At 42.0% G+C, this 20,106-nt stretch overlaps 2 protein-coding genes across 5 annotated transcripts in view; one reads left to right on the top strand and one right to left on the bottom strand.

The window, feature by feature from the left end:
- Positions 1-10,188, bottom strand: part of DUS4L (dihydrouridine synthase 4 like) — a 43,422-nt gene extending 33,234 nt beyond the window's left edge. The window contains exons 1-6 of one of the 4 annotated variants that reach the window (XM_052789458.1): positions 10,093-10,188; positions 9,304-9,438; positions 8,931-9,052; positions 5,321-5,438; positions 3,722-3,844; positions 175-401 (exon numbers count right to left, since the gene is read on the bottom strand). In XM_052789458.1, the coding sequence (XP_052645418.1) occupies positions 175-401; positions 3,722-3,844; positions 5,321-5,438; positions 8,931-9,052; positions 9,304-9,413 (700 nt within the window). In that variant the 5' untranslated portion in view covers positions 9,414-9,438; positions 10,093-10,188. Of the gene's footprint in view, positions 1-164; positions 402-3,721; positions 3,845-5,320; positions 5,439-8,930; positions 9,053-9,303; positions 10,066-10,092 lie in introns of those variants that run through there. The other 3 variants (XM_052789461.1, XM_052789459.1, XM_052789462.1) reach the window with 3 other exon arrangements.
- COG5 (component of oligomeric golgi complex 5) overlaps positions 10,165-20,106 on the top strand; it is a 194,938-nt gene continuing 184,996 nt past the window's right edge. The window contains exons 1-5 of the mRNA XM_052789451.1: positions 10,165-10,295; positions 11,253-11,392; positions 12,385-12,442; positions 16,695-16,749; positions 16,850-16,919. Of these exons, the coding sequence (XP_052645411.1) occupies positions 10,229-10,295; positions 11,253-11,392; positions 12,385-12,442; positions 16,695-16,749; positions 16,850-16,919 (390 nt within the window). The 5' untranslated portion in view covers positions 10,165-10,228. The remainder of the gene's footprint in view (positions 10,296-11,252; positions 11,393-12,384; positions 12,443-16,694; positions 16,750-16,849; positions 16,920-20,106) is intronic.

Genomic DNA, 20,106 nt, shown 5'->3' on the forward strand with positions numbered 1-20,106 from the left:
GCTCTAGTGCTCTGATGATTACAAGTGATTCTGAGTTTATAAGGCATCTAAAACATCCTCTTTCATTTGTCTCCTCAAAGAGTGAAAAGCACTCAAATCATGTCCTACTTACAGCCAAAATACTTTGAAATCTGATTTGTAAGTTTACTTAGAAAATAGGATATTTAATCTTACCATCTGCTCCTGTCAAGTGATGAACATTTTCAGCATCTTTTAAAGTTTTAATGTCTCCATTAGCCACAATAGGTATAGACATGCTTTGTTTAATTATTTTAATTGCATCATAATGTACAGGCTGATGTCTTTCTTCTACACTTCTCCCGTGTACTGTAATCCATGAAACTCCAGTTGCTTCAGCTTTTTGACACAGGTCAACTGTTCTTTTTAAGTCCTCATGGATCCTAAAATTCCAAAGAATGAAAACATTAGATAGTAAGTTACCTGAACTGTATAAAAAGCTTCCCTCCGTAAGGAGGGGTTACCACAGATTTGTATAAATAACAGTATAAAGAAAATATTACTGTTGGAAGATAAAGAAGGTTTGTTTTTTTTAATAAAGACTTATGAGTTCAATGTGTTCAAACCACTATTTAATTTAGCATTTCCCAATTATATTACATCTCTGAAATATACATGGTAAATTTTATAGAGATTGAGCAAGGGTGCCCAAAAGATTCTAAAATAAACATCATTATTTTGCATACTTTGTGGAAAAAAAATCCGATTTGTAATAGTTCCCCTTTCCTGAAGGACTGCTGACTAGTTGAAACTAAACTGACAAATATGCAAAAGCCACATAGATGTGTGGATAAATAGCGGATGAAGTGGTACAAAGCAATGCAATGCAACAGTTTATGGAAGTTTAGAAAGTGATGAAGGCAAGCAGGATGTGCTCCTTACAGCAGCTGTGGGGACCAGTTCCCAGTTTTGTTACCCTTCCCTTTATAGACAACCGCAGTTGTGACTCTGGCCTCCCAATGTAAATCCTTGTGATGATACAGACTATGCATTGCTTTTCTTTTATGGAACCCTAGACCTTTTAACTTGTACTTTCATGTCGTTTGGATTGCAAGAAAACTCTAGCATCCAGTATTTTATTTGGGTAAGTAGTCAAAGGCTGTGCTGGTTCTACTATCTAAATTTGAGATTACTTGCCGCAGATACTCTTTCACCATTTGGAGTCAAAAAATCTCAGCAGTCTTCATGTGTAAGGAAATTATTATAATGTGTAATATTAAATTAACAGAATAAACCACAGAGCACCTTGTGGTGTGTACCTTCTATATTCTCTCTCGGGCAGAGAAAAGGTCACCCCTAATAGCTGAGATACTGCTCCATACAGGTGGGGAGTAGGACATACCCTCTTTGAATTACTGGAAAACCCGGCACAGCTTCTCCACAGCTGAGGTGCAGGCTTGTAGGGAGGAAGAGAAATTTTCTTCGTATTGCTGGAGTTGGCAAACCATTTCATCCGCCATTGGTGCCTCTTCGTCCTTCCAGGTCAGTATTGCCAGTGGGCTGGCATACGATGATGGTGCGCTCTGTACAAACTTCTGCCACATGTGTCGTTGTGCACTGGACTTTGTCTGGATCTTTGGGTAATTGTGTGTTGTCCGGGTCATAATAAATCATCTCTAGCACAGCTAATTCCCTCAGATATTGGATACCTCTCTCCATGGTGGTCCACTTGTCTGGTTGACATATAACATCTTCCTTGAACGGGTACCTTTCCTTCATGCTTGACAGGAGTTGCATCCAGAGGCTGAGGGGTTGTGTCCCTTTTCCAATTGCCTTGTCAATGCCACCTTCCCTGGAAAGCGATCCCAGCTGCTTGGCTTCCCTACCTTCTAATTCCAGGCTACTAGCCCCATTGTCCCAGCATGGGAGCAGCCAGGTGATAATGTGCTCACCTGGATGGCTGACATCTTTTCGTGTATCTCGCAGCTCACTCAGGGATAGGGATCGGGTGATTACCTCTGGTTCTGCCTCTTCCTCCTGTTCTCGTGATGACCCCGGCTCATCTTCATCCTTTGCTAAGCGAACTGATTTTTTTTTTGTATATTTCTTCTGTATGGGGGCAACTGATACTGGTACGGGTTGGTTCACTGGTTCAGCTGCAGTGCCTGTCGCCAGGGTTGGAGGGGCCGCGGTGCCTGTCACCTTGTTGTTAGATCCAGAGACCTTCTCTTCCCCTTGAGGGTGGTGAGTGGTGTTGAACAGGGCTTGACAGGCATGCACTAGGCCCCAGCATGTTGCAGTGATTTGTGTCCCTCTGTAATTTCCAGGGTGACATCGTATTTTTTCCAAATACTTTACTAGTTTTTCAGGATCCTGCACTTGTTCAGGAGTAAAGTTCCAGAACAATGGAGTGCCCACTGTCCTAGGTACTTGCCCATACTATCCCACACACCCTGCCACTCATAATTATCCAGCCTCAGGGCAGATCTCTGGGTGATATTCTTGAATAGTTGTTTAACCCTAAACAAGACCTGAACAACATTCAGGAACATGCTAGTTCCTAGCAAGCGGACCATGCTGGTTTCAACATCCTAAGGGTACTGAAATCTTTCAAAAGTCTCAAATGCTATTGTAATTAGACTGGAGGAGAAGGGAATGGGGAAGAAAGGTGTCTCGCCCATAGATTGGCTCTCCAAGGAGGAAAGGTAAAGGGTGTAATTATTAAGTTTCTCACAGATGGCTCCCGAAATATAGAGGTGACGACAATGCTGAGTGCAAATACCAGATGAGTCCCAGGACTGATAATTTTATCATACCATAAGCCAGTATTACACAATACATCTAAGTGAAAACCTTAATCCACCTCCCACGGATGATAAGCAGCAGCACAGGGACTACATACAGCAAGTGAGGTGATACATAACAGAACTCTAAAAATGAGTGCCACAACTCTAAGAGCTCATAAATCAACATTGTGACCAGCAACTATTAAACTAATATAATGAATGCTTGCATCAAATTTGTTTTAATACGCTCTGGTCACATCCATTGTTATCTCAACCCTTCGTGCCCCACATTGGGCACCAAAATGGACTGTCGTGGTTTAACCCCAGCCAGCAACTAAGCACCACGCAGCTGCTCACTCACTTCCCCCCCAACCCAGTGGGATGGGGCAGAGAATCAGAAAAAAAGTAAAACTCTTGAGTTGAGGTAAAGACAGTTAATAGGTCAGAAAGGAATAAAATAATAATAATAATATGACAATCATAATAATAAAAGAATTGGAATATACAAAACAAGTGATGCACAATGCAATTGCTCACCACTCACCAACTGATGCCCAGTCAGTTCCCGAGCAGCGATCCCTTCCCCCCTGCCCTGGCCAACTCCCCCCAGTTTATATACTGGGCATGACATCACATGGTATGGAATACCCCTTTGGCCAGTTTGGGTCAGCTGCCCTGGCTGTGTCCCCTCCCAACTTCTTGTGCCCCTCCAGCCTTCTTGCTGCCTGGGCATGAGAAGCTGAAAAATCCTTGACTTAATATAAACACTACTTAGCAACAACTGAAAACATCAGTGTGTTATCAACATTCTTCTCATACTGAATCCAAGATATAACACTATACCAGCTACTAGAAAGAAAATTAACTCTATCTCAGCCAAAACCAGGACATACATACGTTAAAGTATAGTGTAACTACTACACTAACATTAAAAGGGTTCTTCCATGTACCACAAACAGCACTTAAGTTAGACCTACCTTATTTTAATAGATACTGAAAATCTAGGGTTGTCGATCTGATTCCGTACATGTCTCACCATATCTTGAACTAGTTCTGGTTTATTTATTAAGCAAGCACCATAACCTTCTGCCATCGCCCATCTTTAAAAGAAAAAGAATGTTTGTATTCTACATTTGAAAAAATGCAGATCAATTTCAGTCAAATACAGCAGTTTCTTTCCTTATGACCTTTAGAATGTGTGGTTGAGTAAACAGAGATAGTACTGGCTGTAGATCGATGATTCATTTGCAGTTTGACACCAACTTTTAGATCCTGGTTGTCTCCATTGTGCTGTTAGAACTTTGGATGAGTTACTATCTCTTCCAGTTCAATTTTCTGTCCACAAAATGGACTCACAAGGAAGATAAATTAACATTTAATCAACAATGGTTTAGATCATATGTAAAATAAATAATTTGATGTTTCTCCTTCCATTGGGTCTATGATTTCTTCTAAACAGAAGATTACTTTGGATTGAAAAGGAAGATTTTTGAAGTGCAACTAAGGATATGATTTCAGTAATATTCTGTTTTCCCTCAACTGCAAAACACTTTATTTTGATTGGCAGGAAATAACCTTTGCTTCCACTTAAGAGCAGCAGGTTTTTTCTTAAATAATTTTTCTTATAAAGGCAGATTAAATGCACAAAGTTTTGTTGTTTTGAAACCAGCATGCACAAGAAACAAAGAATTCAAATGTAAGCATATATTTTTCGCCTAAAAGGAACTTACACTTTGGCATACTTAACTGTAGTTAGCTTAGAAAAAGAACCACACTTCCATTCCGAAGTCTCAGATCTCTCCAGAAAAGAGTTTTCTCAAATACAATATTTTAAGTCAAGACAACCTAATTAGAATAGATAAATTACGTATTTGCACCTTAATATTTTCTTCTGCTTTCCTACATTTATTTCTGAGGTCTTCACTTAGAAAAAGACTGCCTGACATGCATGTAGTAAATGGCTCTCAATTGAACCAGTTAGCAAGAATCTTCATTTGTGCATTACTACTCTGTGTCACTGTCAAGACAAAATCTTTATCAATTTAAGTGAGAAGTAGATCACTAATTCACTGTACTTATAAACCTAATAAAAGATGGAAGAAATTCTTCTCAGCACTTCCTGATTAATATAATCTGTATAATTATATTTTAAAGACTACCCTTCACTTGCAGAAGTCTCAGACATCAGGGACTTGCCTCTTTATTTTGGGAATTGCCACATCATTTCTCAAAACACTCTCCAAAGTATTTGCAGCAAGCTCTTTTTGGTAATGCATATTTAACAGCTGTTGCGAAGGGATGGACACTTCACTTCTGAGCCAACACTCAGTATCTCAGAAAGGAAAAAAGGCAAGTTGGCAAATACACCTGGTTTTCCCAGTTTCACCATGGTGACAGGCATCTCAGAAAATTCAGAACAGTGTCTTGCCACATAGACATTTTTGACAGGTTAAAAAGCTGTTTCTCTCTCGAAGTCTATTTTTAAGTTAAGACAAAAATTACTATGAAAATGAAGACCAGCATTCTTTATTCCAAACTATTTCATCATTATTTCACCAGCTTTTTCAAAACTTTACCTCTGAGGACAGCCACAGTTTAGGTCTATGCCATCTGCAAAAGGACAGACGATACGGGCAGCATCACACAAAACCTGTGCTTCTTTAGCAGCAAATTGAACAATCAATGGATGATCACCTACTCCAACAAAAAGATATTTAGAGATTTAAAAAAACCCAGCATATAAAAAGAAGAAATTCTAAATTTTGAATGTTTTTCATATATTGAAAAGCTGTCTAGCCATGGTCCTGGGCAAACGGCTCTAGGTGACCCTGCTTGAGCAGGGGGGCTAGATAACATGACCTACAGAGGTCCTTCCAAACTCAAATATTTTGTGATTCTGCAAGCCCTAGATCACGTGTAAAGGTAGCTGACCAGTGGTTACTAAATAAGTACATCTACCAAGAGAGATGGGAATTCAGACATTCATATGTGTCCTAGGTGGTTGCTGGCTCAACATACACTTTTTCGGACTGAAATTGGTCAGATGCTTATCCTTCACAAAGATGATATATGAAACTAAGTGTTCTCTATTTCTCAGCAGCCTTCATGCTTCCCCTCCTAGCCTGCCCCTTCTTGTCTGCATGCTGTCCCTTTGCTGTGCTGACACAGCTGTCTGTCTTGCCAGGTGGGAAAATTGCTTATGGAACCAACCCTTCAGAAAGGAGCTAAACAACCCACAAGCATTGCCCTTCCTTATCCCAGCCCATCTTTTTCCTCTTCTGTGCTAACATGGCTGGTTTTTATCAACAATGCAATATGCAGAGTTGGAATGAGAACACATGGGCAGAGGCAGCTTTAGCAGCTTTGTCTCAAGTGGGAAACCAAAGTGTCAGTGTACCTCAGCTTGGGTCTGCTGAACTACTTGTGATTTACTAAGCCCCTGCAGAGAGCCAGATGGTCATTTGGAACATGCTCTCCTCTTTTACAGCTACTGCATTATATTAAAGGCATCTAAAAATACCTCACCAGTCTTAGCACTCACTTTCCATATAAACAATTGCTGCAGTTAAGAGGAAGGGGGATATCTAAGCACTGATGGAAAGGGATGATCCAACAAATGCACAAAGCAAGTGCACTTCTGGTACTGAAAAGACCACAAATGCTTCTGAAGATTTTTCTATTTTAGTGGAAAATAAGTAGTTCTTGAAGTACTGGAGCTTAAGTCAGAGACAGCAGCAGTACCCTCTCAAATCAAGTTGAGACACTTCTAGAGGTTACCTAAAAATCCAGCAAGCAAAAAAAATCCCTTGCATATTTTCCAAATAGCGTCCATTTAAGACAGTGCTCTAGCTGAAGAGATTTATATTACTGCAGCTAATACTTCGGAATAATCCCACGCTCCTAATTTTTGGTTGAGCGCTAAGTAATAAAAATACTGAGTCTCGCTAAACTTTTTAGCAGCAGCCACAAAGAACATCTATCTCTATTTTAGAAATAAACAACAAAGAAATGTCAATGCCAAAGAAAATGGAAAACAGAAATTGCAATTGTAGGCTCCAAACCTGCTCCGCTAATTAGAAGACAAAATCCCCAAACAGCCAGGAAGTTAAACATAAAACCACAGTAAAATTTCACAACCTGTTGTGGAGCTACTTGTTAAAAGCATAAATGCTAATAATGTAAATACTATAATCTTGGCAAAGCTGTCTGTGGCAGAATGTTTTAGAGGCCTATAAAATTAAGGCCAGTATGAAAGACGTGAATAGGGAAAAGATGTTGTTTACAACACTAGAACATTTCATTTTGTACATCTTGTTATCAGGCAGCAAAGTTACAGCAAGGAGAATTTCCTCTTTCCCCATCCCTGCACCTCCCAGAATATACTACATATCTGACCTGTGGAACTTCAATGCCATAGGACATTGTGTAGATCAGAAGTCTAAGTAAGTTGAAAGGGAACAAACTAGTGGTTCTGTGGACCTTTGAGCCATATATATTGTCAGTTATGTTCTTACTCATTTATTTTTACATACAAAGAATTATTCATGCTTTTTTAAAGTTGAATTCCACTAATAAGAGAGTCTACCTGTGCTTCCCAATGTGACTTTTCTCTGTAACTGCTCTGTTCTATTTGAATAATGCAGCATAATAGACAGCCAGTGCTAAAATAATGAAATATACTTCCCCTGATACTATATATACACTTATGAAACCACCAGTTCAGTGGTCTGAATAGATTAAATCATCACACTTCATGGATCCTGCAACGCCGATCTTACTAGCACGTTCACAGCGCTCTCTTCGTTCCTCCAGTTGCAGCCTATGCATGTTCCTTGTTACACTCTTCTACTGCAGCCACTTCATGCCAGCAGATCTGCATCATTATTGTCACTTCTTCCCACGTATTTCATGCCACTTTTCTCTTTTGCTTTACAGCCAGGACTCTGCACAACTCCTTATACATCTTCTTTTTGTATGTGTTCTGGTTATGTTTCTGTACCATGCCTGAAGCCTTGCTTCTCCCCATCAACCCTAGCCATGCTTCAACTTCCTGGCCTCTTCTTGCCTTCTTGCTCCTTTTTATCACCCTCTCGATATCTCAAGTAGTCCACCAACAGCGCCTTCCACTTCCCACTCCAGCTAATTTGAAACCCTGCTGTATCCACTGTATCAATGTCTGGTCTATTAATTTTTTCACCTTTAGCAACCCTCTTATTTTTGCTAGAGACCAGAAAATTTTTCCCAGCAATGAGTTAAGTGTTTTTCTCTGAAACATACAAAAAGCAGCAATTGCTGGGAAAAGAATCCTACTACCATCTCGTACTGGGTCTGGCTGGGATGGAGTTAAATTTTAAATTTATTTAAAGTTTATTTATAGCAGCGTGTAAGGTGCTGTGTTTTGGATTTTGTAACAAAAACAGTGTTGATAAGGCACCAGTGTTTTGGCTATTTTTGCACAGTACTTGCACAGTGTCAAGACTTTCTCTTTTTCTCACTCTGCCTCCCTCTGCCCCCAGCCAATAGATTGGGGTGGGGAAGAAATTGGGAGTGGATGCAGCTGGGACAGCTGACCCAAACTGGCCCAAGAAATATTCCATACTGTATAACATCAACATTAGCAATGAAACTGGAGTGGTAGGGGAAGAAGAAAGTGGGTTGGGACATGGAAATTGTGTTCCAGGGTGGCCATTGCTTGGAGACTGGCTGGGCACTGGTCTGCTGGTGTGAGGTGGGAAGTGATTGCCTTTACATCACTTGTTTTTTTTCTCCTTCTTTCCTTCACTTATTAAGCTGTCTTTATCTTGACCCATGAGTTTTTCTTGCTTTTGCTCTTCCTGTTCTCTTCCTGTGCTGTTGGGAGGGTGGAGGAGAGATGAGTGAGCAGCTGTGTGAGTGCATAGCCACTGGCCAACTATGTGTGGTCAACCCGCCACACATCTAAAGTGGTTTGGAGGCCCTGATTTCAGGTGGAGACAAGGTTTTCCACTATTTCATCTGACACACTACCACTGGAATGTGCTTACTCTCACCTAAAATATTTCTATAGTTTTACAATCAATCAGATATGGTATACCAAAATTGTTAATGGATGTCAAGTTGTGTGACAGACTTTATTCACTTGGCCAATTTGGTTTATCACCACATAAAACATTCTGACAAGGCAATGGTTTCTTAAAAAAAAAATACCTTTGTTTGTTGTGAATTCGCTGTCTCTAGCTTTTGCAGATCTCACAAAATCAGCTGCTACTATCATTGGTGTGTAACACAAATCGCAACTGTATTTCCTAACCAAGGTTCTGAAAGCCAACCTGCAGACACATGAAAATCAAGAGATAAATAGGAAAGACATTTTTCTGATTAGCTATTCTAAAATGTTGTTCTGACGTGCAGTAATACTGTGGGGATGTCCAAGTATAATCATGAGATAAAACATGTCCCATGTCTACTGCCGTCTTAAATAGTTAAAGGAGAGAAAGGTAACCATCCCTGGTTTTACAGTCAAGATAAACTTCCTCAGAGAAAATACACTGAAAACATAGTTGACATGACAGTTACTTACTTTGAGTAGCGGACCATAGGGGCACATATTTTTACAACTTGCCCAGAATGAAACAAATCCATGGGATCTTTTAGTTGGCATCGTTTAGTTTCTAAGCTGTCACCAATCATGAATAATTAACGATCCTTTTAGCATCTGGAAAAACAAACAGTGTTTGCGTGTAAGTAATTCAGCTATTTCTCACAGGCCATCCAGCAAAGCATTAGACCTTACACCGGACTGCCGTTTTGGTAAAGCAGCCCGCAAGAAGCCCCTCACTTGCACAGCGTCAGGAGCGAGCCTTTCGCCGCCACCAGCTACGAACGCCGGCCTTGCGCCGGGCGCCCCGCTGCCCTTCGTAACACCCCCGCTGAACTAGTTTTCATTCCTCGCAGTACGGGTCGTTCGGGCTGGAAGGGAGGTCTCCAGCCCACCCCTCCGCGCAGGGCCGGCTCCGAGGCCGGACCAGGGGCTCAGGGCAGCCCCTGCCCTGCCCCCACAGGCCTCACGGAGAAAGGTTTTCCTCACGTCGGGCCAGAACCGCCCCTGCTTCAGCCCAGGCCCGCTGTCCCTCGTCCTCCCGCTACAGGCCCAGCTCCCTCCGCCTCTCCCCGCAGGGCGGGCGCTGCGGCCCGACCACCCCGGCCTGAGCTCGCTCCCGCGTGCCGGTGCCTGCCGGGTGCCGGAGGCGCGGGCCCGAGGAGCGCCGCCCGGCTGCCGCCGCAGCCCGCCCGTGCCGCCGCCGCCGCCCCTCCCTGCGGCCAGGCCGCGCTAAGGGCTCCCTTCCGCCCGGCCCGGCCCCGCGCTCACCACGTGCGCGAGCGCCCCGCCGCCGCCGCCGCCTGCCGCGCGCTCGCTGGGCGGCCCCGTTCCGTCGCGCGCCTTCGCCATCATCGCCGCGCGCCGCCGCCCGGGAGTGACGCGCGGGCTCCCGGCACCTGCCAGCATGGAGGAGGTGGGGGCAGGCGGCGGCGGAGCCGCGGCCCCGGCCCTCGCCGAGCTGCTGGCGGACGGTGAGGCGCGGACGGTGGCGGCGGGTGAGGGGGGGCCGCGCGGCGCGGGCGGGCGGGCGGCAGCGCCTGGCTGTACCTCCCCGCCGCCGGCGGGACCGCGTCGGGGGGTCCCGTCCGCGGGCGGCCCTGAGGAAGCAGAGGGTGCTTTGCGAGGGCGGTGTTGGGCCGGGCGGGCAGAGCCGGGTGAGGCGGCGGTGCTCGGGGATGGGGCGAGGGAGGCGGTGAACCCCCGCGCTGTCAAGCGACGGAAAGTTTCGGCGTTGGAGGGACGGCGGGCGCTGGGGAGTGCTGCCGCGCCGGCGGAGCGTCCCCCTCCTCGGGGAGGAGACCTCCCGCTGCCGGCAGGGGGGTCTCGGTGGCGCGGCCCGTTCGCCTGTGGCCGCTTGCTCCTAAAGGGAAAAAAAGTGCACCGAAAGGAGAGACGGAGGCGCTCGGCAATGCTAGTATGCGCTGCCTGGAAACTGGGGTCTTGTTTGGTCCCGAATCATCATTGCGGTATCGTTAATTTAGTAGTTTTTAAACCAGTACCCTTGTAAGAGTCCGGTGTGATTTCATGAAGTCGTGTCTGCTGCCACTTCAGTCCTCAGCGACTTGAAGGTGACTGGTATGTGTTTGATTATGCGTACAACCTCAATAGCCTCACCCTGGTTACACTGTAAAGTTTGAAGGAGAAGGTATCAATACGTTTTAGTGTATTCTACTCGAGAAAAGGCTGTGGGGAGTAAAGGAACGTGTGTCTTTTTCACCATTTACGCACCCCACCCCCCCAGCCATCAGCTCCAAACTCATTTCTCTTGGTTGTGGTCTCTTCTCAAATCAGTGTCACATTTGTATTATGTGATAGAGCATATGCTGTTACACTTGGAGAAATTGAAGGTCAGAGAACTGTATACTTTAGGTCCATAAATATTATTTAACTGTTCTGAAGCATAAAAATAAAATCTAAATCTTTTTCAGAATGTTATGCTGACTTCTTCAGAGAGGACTTTGATGTGAAAGCTTACACTTCCCAGTCTATCCATCAGGCTGTGATAGCTGAGCAACTAGCAAAACTTGCCCAAGGTATTAGTCAGTTGGATAAAGAGCTTCATTTACAAGTAAGTTTAAAGCATACCTGTTATTCTGAGGTGGTTGATAATAAACTAGTCAAAAGCTTAGTAATCTTATGATCTTGTTGCTTCTGAAATTGCCCAGTGTACTCTGCAAGCAGTAACTAAAGGTACAACTTCCAGTAAAACTGGTAGTGAATGTGATACTTATTCAGTCAAACTCACTCTTAATGCTCCTACCAAGAAGCCATGTACTGCTTTGTTTTCAGTTTCTGCAGCCAATCTCTGTATACATGGAGGTTCCACTCTTCCTTGTAAGGATGTTCCCTGACTCTTTCCAAATGATCATGTCAGCTATCAGAAATGCTGGCCCGTGTTTTGGGATGACAATTGTGAGAAGATAGGGAATGATTTAACTTGCACCCTTTCATTCTGTGCTGGAGCGTAGCCTATGGTCTAAGGCTTACCTTTAGCTGGGCAAATATAACATGTTAACGCACCTCCACGCCTTCAGAAAGGCTTTTGAGTTTTGATAGTAGAAGGTTTTTTGGTAAAATCTATGCAGATGCCACAAATCCACAGTGGACCTTGCAGTGAGAACACATGCTAAGTTTTTGTGTAGTTTCAAAACCTGCTTCTTCCCTCCCCCTACCCCAGTTGGTAAATTCTTTGGGAACTATTTCTAAATGTCATAAATGGAAAACAAAATATTAAAAATGTGACTATACATTATTACTGTGTGATTAATAAGTTTACATTTACAATTATTATTGTATATGAAGGTGTGTTGAAATGTGATTGCTCTGCTGGCTTCAATTAAGATGTCAGCTGTGCTGCAGTTGCTGACCCTCTTCTCATCGTGAGCTTGCCGCTTTTGTGAATTAAAATGTGTTCTGAAAACCCTTTCATCTTTAAGGCATGGCTGCTTTTTCCTGTGTCTGCCTAATGTAGGGATGATGATGATATATTAGTATTCCTTTCAGGCATACATCCCCATTTTTCTGTGTTGATTTCTCTCTTTTTTTTTTTTTTTTTTAAAGGTTGTTGCAAGACATGAAGACCTGCTGGCCCAAGCAACTGGAATTGAATCCCTGGAAGGTAAATGCCGTTATATTATGCTTGCTGCTGCTTACAATAGAGGAATCACTTTTAATATCTGTGCAGGGAATGTCATTCACTGCCAGCTTTGGTCCCTAATGTTAAGGCTGCAGATGTTACTTCTGAGGAGTAACATGTGGCAGCTTTTATTTGATGTCAGTAGATGGAGCTCCAGGGAGAAGATTTGGCTGGTACTTCTCTGGAGTAGGAAAACGTATTTTGATAATCAGTTTTGAGCAACTTTAGCAATCAAGTCTTTTTGACCTTTTAATATATTTTTCTAAATAAGCCTAATTTTGTGCAATATTAGCTGATACCTGTTGCCATTAAGTACAAAGATTGTGCATGTTGCATATGCATGCATTGCATAGCTTGCAAATCTTAACCAAAGAGGCTTTAACACATAATCTTAACTGCATTGAGATATTTTTTAACTAGTAAGGGTTTAACTAAGTTAAATACATACTTTTGTGTTATTCTACTGTTTGGGATCTGGATTTTAACATAAACTGCAGACTTTCAAAGGTCTTACTTAGGAACCATTGAATCTGTATAGAAAAATGGTTGCAGTATATTGTTCTTGTGCCAGGAACTCATTAGACCTGCCATTCTGCTCTTTGTCACTTGCTGGGAACTTCATATGGTTTGGGGTTTTTTTTGTGCAGAAAGATACTTAACTCTATAATATGCTAATTTGCACATACTGTAGAATCCAAGCATATCCCCTTTTCCCCTTCCATTTTGTAACTTGCTAAGTAATTTACTGTGGTGGGTTGAGCCTGGCTGGATGCCAGGTGCCCACCAAAGCCGTTCTATCACTCCCCCCCCAGCTGGACAGGGTGGAGAAAATATAACAAAGGGCTTGTGGGTCAAGATAAGGACAGGGAGAGATCACTCAACCAATTACGGTCACAGGCAAAACAGACTCAGCTTGGGGAAAATGAGCTTAATTTATTGCCAAACAACCAGAGTAGGGTAATGAGAAATAAAACTAAATCTCAAAACACCTTCCCTCCACCCTTCCCTTCTTCCTGGGCACAACTTCACTCCCGGATTCTCTACCTACCCCCTCCCAGTGGCGCAGGGGGACGGGGAATGGGGATTGGGGTCAGTTCATCACACGTTGTCTCTGCCGCTTCATCCTCTTCAGGGGCAGGACTCATCACACTCTTCCTCTGCTCCAGCATTCCAGCGTGGGGTCCATCCCACGGGAGACAGTCCTCCATGAACTTCTCCAACGTGAGTCCTTCCCATGGGCTGCAGTTCTTCACGAACTGCTCCAGCATGGATCCCTTCCACAGCATGCAGTCCTTCAGGAGCACACTGCTCCAGCGTGGGTCCCCCACGGGGTCACAAGTCCTGCCAGAAAACCTGCTCCAGCGTGGGCTCCTCTTTCCACGGGGCCACAGGTCCTGCCAGGAGCCTGCTCCAGCACGGGCTTCCCACGAGGTCACAGCCTCCTTCAGGCATCCCCCTGCTCCGGCGTGGGGTCCTCCCCGGGCTGCAGGTGGATATCTGCTCCACCGTGGACCTTCATGGGCTGCAGGGGGACAGCCTGCCTCACCATCGTCTTCCCCACGGGCTGCAGGGGAATCTCTGCTCTGGCGCCTGGAGCATCTCCCCCTCCTTCTTCACTGACCTGGGGGTCTGCGGGGTTGTTTCTCTCACATGTTCTCACTCTGCTCTCTGGCTGCTGTTTCTGTGTGCCCTGCAACTTTTTTTCCTTCTTGAATACATTATCCCAGAGGCGCTACCACTATTGCTGATTGGCTTGGCCTTAGCCGGCGGTGGGTCCATCTTAGAGCCGGCTGGTATTGCCTCTGTTGGACATAGGGGAAGCTTCTAGCAGCTTCTCACAGAAGCCACCCCTGTAACCCCCCTGCTACCAAAACCTTACCACACAAACCCAATACATTTACCTTTGTTCCTTCCTCTGCCTCCAGGTTTTGGCATAACCAGAGAGTTTCTGGTTATTGACAGTTATAGGATCTCCTTAGTCTTTGGAACTTGTTGGATACAGTATTTGATTGTTAGCATTTGCATATAGCTATAAAAATAAAAAAAGGCCCATTTAATCTAGCAATGGTAGCTCCCAAACAGCTTTTTAAACAGTTAGAAAATTAAGCATAGGAAGACGAATCTGTGTTCATCCTCCAAATAAGAAGTAGATAGGAATCTGTCGTCAATCTTGTGATTGATAAATACCTCCCAGTCACAATCTTCAACAATCTGTGCTCAGTAGAACTGTGTATTCTGAAGTCATGGTTGTTTCTGAAGGCATTCCTTCCTAAAATTGCTCTGAGGAAAGAATAAAGTACTTTAAAACAGCTATTCAGTTATAAAACATTTCTATAAGGCAGGTGTGGTAAATAATGCATGCTTTACAGCTAATAACCCAAAGTAAAATAAAATCTAATTCACCTTAAATTTGTTGAAATTATTCCGTTTACTTAGGGTTATGCTCTTTAAGAGGCCTTTTCTGTGTGTGGGGGAAGGAGAAGCATGCAGAGGTTCTAATCTTGATAAGTATTTGATAACTGAGACATCAGTAGAAACTTCAGTCTGCAGTTGCCAGGAACATCAAAGTCTATGCACACAAAGATGAGTTTTGCAAAACTTTCTTATCTCTGCCCTGCTTGTGCTACACATGATATATGGTCACTGTAGAAGAAACACTGAGTCAACATTCATAAGAAAAAGAAAAGATGGATGTAAATGGAAATTTGAATTACAAAGTTAGAAATGCATAGCTCTTGGTGTGTTTATCAAGAAAGTTAGCAAGTGAAGGTTATGGAGCTAATTCACAGCATGTGCAATTGTTTGGATGTCTGAAAGTGAATCTCATTAAACATTTCAAATTGATATACCCAGCTTGTAGAGTCCTTTCTTTTTTAGGTCTGTGCACTTTTCTGTCTATAGGTAGCTCAGTAGGTATCTTGAGCTACCTGTTAGCTCAAGATAGGATAAATAGTATCATCCTGTATCTTACATGGCAGATGGAGAGGGTAGATTGCCATTGCACCCATCCTAATTCTGCCTTCTGGCAAGAGGACTGCTGTATGCTTTATAGCAGTGTCACAGTCACAGATGCAGCAATGTCATGCTACTGGCCCTGCCCCATTATTGCAATGTAGAGTAGAAAATTCAGCCTTTTCACTGTATCTCATATCTTCGTCTTCTGATGCATGAGAATTGCATGCCTACCGTTCCATGTATAAATGTCAGAGAACTCCTGAGTCTGTCACTAAGCCAAGTTAATAATTTTGAAATATAGAAAAGATGGGAATTTGCATATTTATACAAAATACATGAGATATAGTCCCAGTACAGGACAAGATGATTAAAAGTATTAGCAGTAGTTTTGTTTGTCTTCCATCTTACTGTATCATATTGCAGTTTTATCCAATCTGATGATGACATGCTTGTAAACAGGGCTTTACAAAAATGTAGTATGTTTGAGAATGCTAACAATAACTGGAACAAAAATAATTTCATAGGCCTGGGTTTGTATAACTTAATTAAATTCTCAGCAGGCTGATTCCATATGGCAGAAATTACTGCTACCCTTGACTACTTTGTTTGCAATTTAACAAGAAAAGAACAAGCATGCTTGTGGTCTTGCTTTTTGCTGCTTTGCCAAACTAATCTGGAACAAACATGATTAGGGTAGTTTACTTTGTCTGTAATCTAAATTAGATGACTTCACAATGACATTGGTACTTTACTTTTTGCTAAAGATGCTTATGCACAGGAAGAAAACCTTGAAATAGAATTGGTTATCTTCTCAGTCCTCTTTGTCTGTTGGTTTCTCTGAACTGTCTAGTCACTATGTTAAATAAATAGTGTTAAATAGGTTGTGCCATTTTTGTATATCACGTTCAAGTGTTTGTACCAGGTTATATGCCTTTGAACAGAAGTCCTGATTGTCATTTTCTTAGAAAGCAGCATACTCTAAATATTATTTGAAACTTAACATATGATGGATTTCAGAGTGATATTTCTTCTGTAGGCTTGTGTTCTCTACCAATAAATTTTCCATAATGTTCAGTAAGTGACCTATTACCTGCTCAGTTTATTTTCAAATAGGCTGTGTTTTATTAATTTCAGTCTGTTTGAATGCTTTGTTGTAAAGGGGGAAACACTTTTTTTTTTTTTAATGCTAAAGTAGTCTGCAGTAGTTACTATGATTTGAAGAATAGTTCTTTCTATAATTGACAAGTGTTCCATGTAAAAAATCTGCTTTATTTTGCAGGTGTCCTCCAAATGATGCAGACTAGAATTGGTGCTCTACAAAGTACTGTTGATAGGTATGCCATTCATTATGTGATTAGAAAGTATAAATTCTTAATTGTTCTATCATGTTATTTATTAATACTGCTATAAATAAATTTGTCATCTTCTTTTTAGAATTAGAGTGAAAATTGTTGACCCCTACAACAAAATAGTGTCTCGCACAGCTCAGCTAGCAAAACTTCAAGTAAGTTGTATTAAAAAATGTATTTTAAAAAAACCTTTTTGAATGTGTATTATTTCCCAATTGTTAGATGTGGGTGGGATTTTCATACTCTGGTAGCCTGTAGTTCGTTGTCAGTATTTCTCAATGAAGGTCAGTATTTGGGTGTCTGTTCATGTGCTACTGAGAAGTGCTTCCTATTGCAAAGTAGGAAACTGACCTTTGCACTAGCTAAGTGAGTTTTGTAGAGGTGGAGGGAAGAGGGAAGGGTTATCTGAGTACAGATTAATTAAATTCTTATTACTGTTTGTGTAATTTTGGTATGTAATGTTACGGTGCCATTGTTTAGAAGATGCTTTTCTCCTCTAAGTTAATGCATGCTTGGCTGCAGTTTAGTAAAGAGTTTGGGAATTAATTCTTTCAAAATGGTCAAGATGCAACTTATGGAGCCAGTTGTGGTTCTGGAGTTTTATAAGCCCAGGTACATAGTTGTCCCTGTCTTTTGACTATAAGTGGAGTCTACAGGAGAATGTAGATCTCTCTTAGAGGATAGCAGTGGGAGAGAGCTTATCATAATGATGGTGAGATAAGTGTCAAACACTTCCATTATTAATTTTATAATAGTTGAAAACTATTCCATAGATCTTCAGGAGTCATGTAGCTGCATTCTATTCAGTTTATGGTTTGAAAAGCAACACAACTCCGGATCTGCAAGTATTTAATGAGTTATTGTTTGAACTGTTTGTCTTCGCAAGTCTACCTTAGCTTTGCAGAACTAGGAACTTATCTTTTAGTAGCTGAAATTTGAGCTGTGGATATACACTCAAGTAGATTGCCCTCTGCGGGTGACTGCTGTTGTACAGTAGAGTAGATGAAGCTGCAAACTGTCATGCAGTTTCTAGTCTGTGGGCTGGTGGAACAGATGCACTAATCTCTCGGCTGAACTTCTACTGTTTTCTACATTACTTTCAGCAGTAGTCAAGTTCTGCAGGAAGCTCTTAACACTCTGTTCAGCCAGGTTGTCCAGCTGCTTCTCCTGTTCTTTTCAACTTCAGCTGTTACTGTTTTTGCCATTGGTCAAAACTTCTGTGACTTCCATGTGGCAGGTTAGGTGCAGATTTTTTTTGTTCTCTGATGTATGTTGCAGCTGTGGAGAAGGTTGTGGGAATTTGGGGATAAAGGTGAAGATATTTCTGCCCTGACCTTGCACGAAGTCAAACTGTAGAAGGACGTCTGAGAAGAATGAGTCCCTGAACTTAGGAAATGTTTCTTGGGTGCTCTTTGCTTACTCTTTGGTGTAGCAGGGTTACATGGATTTTTCCTGTGGTGTGAAAGCAGCATCCATCCAGGGTCAGCATTACTCAGCCTGTGCTAGGGAATTTGTAGTATCTCAATTTTCTTGGCTGTAAGTCAGAAAAAAGAGGTGCAGGGTAAGTGGAGCCTGCTAGGCTACCCTTCCTAGCATCCACATCCACTTACTTACCTCAATGTAGGAAGAGGAACGATGATTCCAGCTTCTCTGCCACAGAGAGTCCATCCTCAGCACAAGAGCTGCTGTCCCTTCTTGTGCTGGCAGATACATAGTGAGTGCTTTATGTTGCACTATGCTGCTGGGAGGAGTTGAGGGTCAGGACACCTGAATTATGAAATGAAGCTGGACTTATGGAGAGTTGAGTCAATAGGCCTTTGAAATCTCAACCCTCCTTCCTCCCCAAGATGCACTGCTGTGGTGTCTCTTTACCTGGCTGCCAACAGTCCTGAACTGTGTGGTGTTTAAGGGCCTCTTGTACTCATGATGGTATTATTTTAGTGCTTCTCCATTGATTGCTGTGGGACTGCTCACAAACTGAAGGAATATTTGGCTTGCATAAAGCTGGATTTTGCCATCCTTAATTGTTTTTAATATAGTCTGGCTTTTTCATAAACATTCTCGCTGCAAATTCATTGTCGAACTTCAAATCTACTCCTGAATTCTAAATCTCTGCTGTGTGCTTGTGTATATTATGTCTTGCTCTGCTCTTAGAACTTCATGGCATCCCAAGGGAGCAGCAGACTCACAAAGCTTACTTCCTACTTTAAATCGTACTGTCTTCTTCTGAGTCTTTCTGTAGTAGATCACAAGCTAAATGGGAATAGTTAACAGCTGACATATGTAGACAGGGAGTTTGTCCTTCAGAGGGTTATTTTCTGTGCAGCTCTGTTTAACCAAGTGTTTCTACATGTTCTCTTAATTTCAGATATCTCAGTGTTTAAAATTCCTTATAATAGCCAAATTTTTAAAACCTTTTAAAAAAATAATAATTCTGTATTTTAAAGTTATTCTCTCTTTAAAATATTCACTAGTAGCAGATTTCATCCTGGTGCTACCATAACTAAATAGTAAATGTAGTCTGAAGATAGGGGACTGTCTCATCTTTATTCAGGATTCTGTTACATATACATTCAATTACATTATGATCTGGCAGATATATGCAATTGCATACATGAGCTACACACTGGCACATTTTCAAGTGGTCCTCTCTTTATAATTAAGTCTTCTTTCAATAATTTCTTAAAATTAACTTGAGATTAAAAGTAAGAGGCTTTCTGATTGCTCAAATTATAGCAATAATGTCTGTTAGTGTTGATATGTTGCTTTAAATTTCAGGAGATAACTAACATGTAATCTCCAGAAAAATTGGGTTTTATTTTTAATTTTACTAGAATCACTGGGACTACCTCAGGCCACTGGCCTTTTCCAAATTAATTCTTGCTTGAACAGTGGAATTAATTCCTTCTTGGATGAAAGCATCTCCTTTAGGAAAGCATACTATATCAACTCAGGAAGGGAATTTTTCCTGAATTAATTCACACTTCTGTTATGCAGGTGGTCAGGTTAGAGGATCTAGCATCTGTGAACAACTCCACTATTAGATAGAATTTTTTATTTCCATTACATGGTCCTCATATTTTGCATTCTTTTACAGTTTTATTAAATTGAACAACTCATGTAAATGGAAATACTTGGGTGAAACAGAATCTTTGTCAAGGGCACAATGCAGTAGCAATCACTGAAGTTAAGAGTGCATCTTCAGTGTCTTTGGATTTTTCTGCTCCTTCTAATTTACAGGGCCAGAATTTAAAACTTTTTTTTTCTCTTGCATCTAAATGTAACTTTTCCCATCTCTTACTCAGTTTGATAGTCCTGTTAAAAGATTTTTTTCTTGAGATA

This window comes from Harpia harpyja, chromosome 6 (assembly GCF_026419915.1).
Source record: "Harpia harpyja isolate bHarHar1 chromosome 6, bHarHar1 primary haplotype, whole genome shotgun sequence".
In the NCBI taxonomy this organism is placed as follows: domain Eukaryota; kingdom Metazoa; phylum Chordata; class Aves; order Accipitriformes; family Accipitridae; genus Harpia; species Harpia harpyja.